Here is a 5858-nt window from a genome sequence, read left to right as displayed (position 1 = left end):
GAATAATCAAGAGATTCAGGTTAATAGGTAGAAAATATCCAACAGTGAAAGATTGTTAGTTCAACACTGAGTCCAGATGGACATGGATCTTCAACTCTCAGACTCCTTACTACACACCATAGTTTACTGTGGTACTGTGTCTGGTGAGTCCACATGGATTAGTTGAGCTGTAACTCCACCTACAGGAAAGACATGATATCATACCATACTGTATCATGGTCTCCTGTATATCAGAGGGAACCTCCCCTTTCTGTTAGACCAGCTGGTGAGTGTTTTGGCATTGAATCAGAGTCAGATACCGTGTGATGTTAATTCAGGTGTGATTAGTCTACAGTACACCAGGGAGGAGGTTTTTGTAGAGCAGAGAGGGAGATCTGATGCACTGTGTAAACTAGCAGCACAGTAATACACAGCACTACTATTTGGAGTTAGTTGTTTGATGGTTAAGGTGCTGGTACCACCTGCATTAGCATCTCCTTCTAAATCAAATCCAGCCTCAGGATATCCAGCTGTCCCTATCATGTATCCTATTAACACTAACTCTCTGTAGTTGGATTGCTTGTACCAGAGGATACGATTGTAGCCTGATATACTATGTGAACACTCCATCTTAGCCAACTCTCCCTGGTTCTTGTACAGGTCTGCAGGTGTTTGGTGGACCTGATTACTGAGAGAAGAACCTTTAGGGAGAGAAAGAGAGAGAGAGAAAGAGAAAGAGAAAGAGAAAGAGAAAGAGAAAGAGAGAGAGAGAGAGAGAGAGAGAGAGAGAGAGAGAGAGAGAGAGAGAGAGAGAGAGAGAGAGAGAGAGAGAGAGAGAGAGAGAGAGAGAGAGAGAGAGAGAGCGAGAGAGAGAGAGAGAGAGAGAGAGAGAGAGAGAGAGAGAGAGAGAGAGAGAGAGAGAGAGAGAGAGAGAGAGCGAGAGAAAGAGAAAGAGAAAGAGAAAGAGAGAGAGAGAGAGAGAGAGAGAGAGAGAGAGAGAGAGAGAGAGAGAGAGAGAGAGAGAGAGAGAGAAAGAGAAAGAGAAAGAGAAAGAGAGAGAGAGAGAGAGAGAGAGAGAGAGAGAGAGAGAGAGAGAGAGAGCGAGAGAGAGAGAGAGAGAGAGCGAGAGAGAGAGAGAAAGAGAGAGAGAGAGAGAGAGAGAGAGAGAGAGAGAGAGGTGAAACAACAGATAAATAAACATATTCACTTGAAACATAAAAAAATTATCAAATAAGGATATTATTAGTTGATGAAATCAATGATCTGAATACCTGCAGCCCAGGCTGTGTAACCCATGGTGATGGAGATAAGAATTCTGATCATGTTGACTCACTGTTAAGGAGACAGAAAGAATGAGACAGACAAACCACTCCACATGAATTAGAGTAGTCTTCTCATCAACTCTTCTCAGTGATCTTATAGAGGGATGCTGCCTCCTTATGAGAACGTCTGAAACATCAGAGACCTGAGATGAACCCTGCAGGAGGAGTCTATGTGGGACAGGAAGCAGGGTTTAGTAGAGCAGAGAGGGATGCACTGATCTGATGCACTGCTATCTGGAGGTAGTTGATTAATGGTTAAAGGAAATATTCACCCATTTTGAATGTTCTATTATTTTATCTCTGAGTGAGGTCCTATCGATGCCATGGGTCATTTCATGTTTTAATGTGTATCTGAGTTGTTGGCATTCAAGCAGGCAGACATTGGTCTGGCGTGACATAGTTCTGTGATAAAGTGATAAAGAGTGGCCCACCTCCCGGCCCGCTCAGTGATCACTTGGCTACACAGCTGATGCCTTCCGGACTCTTCCCCAACACTGCATGTACTACACTAGTCCACCAGATCCTTGCAGTAAGCTCTGGACCTTTGTATCGGATCATCGCTGCTAGCTAGCTGTTACCGAGAGGCTATAGTGGCTAACGCCCCTGTCCTGAAGCTAGCACCAGTTAGCCGTGAGCCAGGCGCATCTCTCGGCTAGCAAACTAAATTACTACAACCACAATACTTCTTTCGCCAACTGGCCTGGACCCTTTGCCGACACGAAGCCCCGCCGTTCCACCACAACTGGTCTGCCGACGTAACTCCATCCGCTGTGCCCCCAACCGACCTTTGCCAGACGTCAGAGCAGGCGATTCTACTAGCCCCAGCCTGCTAACTTTAAACCCTGTGTCCCCAGCTTGCTAGGTAGTAGACGTCGGAGCAGGCGCTTCTACTAGCCCCGTCGTGCTAACTTTAAACGCTGTGTCTTCAGCTTGCTAGGTAGTAGACGTCGGAGCAGGCGCTTCTACTAGCCCCAGCCTGCTAACTTTAAACGCTGTGTCCCCAGCTTGCTAGGTAGTAGACATCGGAGCAGGTGCTTCTACTAGCCCCGTCCTGCTAACTTTAAACGCTGTGTCTTCAGCTTGCTAGGTAGTAGACGTCGGAGCAGGCGCTTCTACTAGCCCCAGACTGCTAACTTTAAACGCTGTGTCCCCAGCTTGCTAGGTAGTAGACGTCGGAGCAGGCGCTTCTACTAGCCCCGTCGTGCTAACTTTAAACGCTGTGTCTTCAGCTTGCTAGGTAGTAGACGTCGGAGCTGGCGCTTCTACTAGCCCCAGACTGCTAACTTTAAACGCTGTGTCCCCAGCTTGCTAGGTAGTAGACGTCGGAGCAGGCGCTTCTACTAGCCCCGTCCTGCTAAATTTAAATGCTGTGTCCCCAGCTTGCTAGGTAGTAGACGTCGGAGCAGGCGCTTCTACTAGCCCCGTCCTGCTATCTTTAAACGCTGTGTCCCCAGCTTGCTAGGTAGTAGACGTCAGAGCAGGCGCTTCTACTAGCCCCGTCCTGCTAACTTTAAACGCTGTGTCCCCAATAACCTCACACTCAACGTCAACAAAACTAAGGAGATGATTGTGGACTTCAGGAAACAGCAGAGGGAACACCCCCCTATCCACATCGATGGAACAGTAGTGGAGAGGGTAGCAAGTTTTAAGTTCCTCGGCATACACATCACAGACAAACATTCACACTCACACAGACAGCATTGTGAAGAATGCTCTCTGCGCTTTTAACGGACCTCTGAGACTATCACAGTGCAGGTGCATTTATACGGAGACTTGATTACACACAGGTGGATTGTATTTATCATCATTAGTCATTTAGGTCAACATTAGATCATTCAGAGATCCTCACTGAACTTCTGGAGAGAGTTTGCTGCACTGAAAGTAAAGGGGCTGAATAATTTTGCACGCCCAATTTTTCAGTATTTTGAACTGTTAAAAAAGTTTGAAATATCCAATAAATGTCGTTCCACTTCATGATTGTGTCCCACTTGTTGTTGATTCTTCACAAAAAAATACAGTTTTATATCTTTATGTTTGAAGCCTGAAATGTGGCAAAAGGTCACAAAGTTCAAGGGGGCCGAATACTTTCGCAAGGCACTGTAGTAACAACTACCCAGCAGCTTCCCTGTTCCATCTATTGCTGTTCATTGGACCCTATGATCACTTGGCTACATAGCTGATGGCTGCTGGACAGTTCATTAATCACAGTACTCCATTTTGTTTATTTGTTGTTTATCTGTCGGCCCCAGCCTCCAACTCAGGCCCTGTGTGTAGTTAACTGACCCTCTCTGCCCTTTCATCTCCATTTTACCTGTTGTTGTTGTCTTAGCAGATTAGCTGTTGTTGTCTTACCCGTTGTTGTCTTAGCTAGCTCTCCATATCATCACCTGTGATTGCTTTATGCCTCCCATTATGTCTCTCTCAAATGTCAATATGCCTTGAATATTGTCCTTTAGGATAGTTATCATTGTTTTAGATTACTGCGAAGCCCCTATTCCCACTCAGCATGCCTCTGATACCTCCTTTGTCCCACCTCCCAGCCATTCTCAGGTCTCTACCACTCAGACATCCTCAGGTCTCTACCACTCAGACATCCTCAGGTCTCTACCACTCAGCCATCCTCAGGTCTCCACCACTCAGCCATCCTCAGGGCTCTACCACTCAGCCATCCTCAGGTCTCTACCACTCAGCCATTCTCAGGTCTCTACTACTCAGCCGTCCTTAGGTCTCTACTACTCAGACATCCTCAGGTCTCTACCACTCAGCCGTCCTCAGGTCTCTACTACTCAGCCACACACACTGATACTGACACACTTCACATACACATATACACACACACTCATTCACCCATGCTCAGTCACTCAATACAGTATGTAGCCCTTGTATCTGATCATGTCTGGACAGAGAAAGTATAAGGCCCCTCCCAGCCACATTCCCTGGACCCCAGGGCACTCCCACACCAAATTCCTTTGCCCAGGGTCCCTAGGTCCATCCCATACCACATTCCATAGCCCAGGCCACCTAGAGCCCTCCAACACAATCTGCCCTGTCTCAGACCCCCTAAGGCCCTCCCATGCCACCGGCACTGCCTCAGGCCCCGTAGGGCCCTCCCATACCACCGGCCCTGCCTCAGGCCCCGTAGGGCCCTCCCATACCCCAGGCCCTGTCTCAGACCCCCTAAGGCCCTCCCATACCACCGGCCCTGCATCAGGCCCCGTAGGGCCCTCCCATACCCCAGGACCTGTCTCAGACCCCCTAGAGCCCTCCCATACCCCAGGCCCTGTCTCAGACGCCCTAAGGCCCTCCCATACCACCGGCCCTGCATCAGGCCCCGTAGGGCCCTCCCATACCCCAGGACCTGTCTCAGACCCCCTAGAGCCCTCCCATACCACCGGCCCTGCCTCAGGCCCCGTAAAACCCTCCCATTCCACCGGCCCTGGTCCAGGCACCCATACCTAAACCATCTAAACTAGCCACTTATAACAGTATCATTACCATCTGTCTGATATCTAATGGTTCATGGCAAAGTGTTGTTGAAGTGGTTGAAGACAGGTGCAGGTGTATAGAGCTGTAGTCAGTATTATATGAGAGGATCAGAGAGGGTTTTTGTAGAGGAGAGAGGGTATAGTGAAACACTGTGCTTCACTAGCAGCACAGAAATACACTGCACTGTCTTCAGCTTCTGTCACTTTGGGAAAATGTAGATACGCCATTTTATTAGCTGCAGCATCTCCACTGACATCAAAACGCCCTTTAAAGGAATCTTCCACCATTGGACTGGTGAATCTCACATACCCAATGAGTTTCAGAGCAGTGTTTTGGGCTGACTGTTGGTACCACAGTATCATGTAGTAACTTGAAACAGTGTGGCTGCAGGTGAGATTAACTTTGTCTTCAGGTCCTTTTAGTATTGCAGTAGGAGTCTGGTGAACTTTGTCTGTTTGTGACAGCCCTGTGGATGAAAACAGACCATCTGAAATATACAGTATTACTCAGCATATTGACAGCAATATATTTCAGTAGAAAAATCTATCTTTCATGAGGGATTTAGTACCTGTCACCCATAGTGGTAGAGTTGCTAAATGTATGAGAAGCTTTATCATGTTGATGGTTCTGGAGAGAAGAGTCACATGGACAAGGAGAAAGGGTTTTCAGATAGTCAGAGATGTCATGTCATCTACTGGGAGTGTCAAATGTATGTCAGCATCCCAAATGGCACCCTATTCCCTTTCTAGTGCACTACTTTAGACCAGAGCCCATAGGGGGGGAGGAGAATAAGTCAATAGAGAAGGGGAGCTGAACTGAGCTGCCGGAGGGGAAGGAAATGACATCACTTTGACGTCAGAACTTGTGTTGATATTCAAGCAGATCCCTTGTTCACCTACAGGTCTCCTGTTCAACTTGAAGGTGTATTGTGGAACATACCGGTATCTACATCATTAAAGGATTTGTATTTTTATATAGATAGAAATGGAGTAATGGAATTTGACATTGTAACATTGCATAATGTATGTTAATGAGTGGTGACAGTAAACTGTAGATACTGGTATACTGTAC

General features: G+C 47.3%; 1 protein-coding gene across 1 annotated transcript; it reads left to right on the top strand.

Moving 5' to 3' along the window:
- Nucleotides 1-4193: 4193 nt before the first annotated feature.
- LOC118944280 (vegetative cell wall protein gp1-like) lies at nt 4194-4760 on the top strand. The gene has a single exon (XM_036962747.1). It carries the CDS (start codon nt 4194-4196, stop codon nt 4758-4760), a length of 567 nt encoding a protein of 188 aa, XP_036818642.1.
- Nucleotides 4761-5858: the final 1098 nt, after the last annotated feature.

Source organism: Oncorhynchus mykiss, chromosome 25, assembly GCF_013265735.2.
Source record: "Oncorhynchus mykiss isolate Arlee chromosome 25, USDA_OmykA_1.1, whole genome shotgun sequence".
In the NCBI taxonomy this organism is placed as follows: Eukaryota; Metazoa; Chordata; class Actinopteri; order Salmoniformes; family Salmonidae; genus Oncorhynchus; species Oncorhynchus mykiss.
Note: the sequence above shows the minus strand (reverse complement) of the source record. Positions and strands in the feature narration are given on the sequence as shown.

What these genes read in the sequence shown, in the direction of transcription:
- LOC118944280 (XM_036962747.1), top strand. Translation starts at nt 4,194, where the DNA reads ATGTCTGGACAGAGAAAGTATAAGGCCCCTCCCAGCCACATTCCCTGG.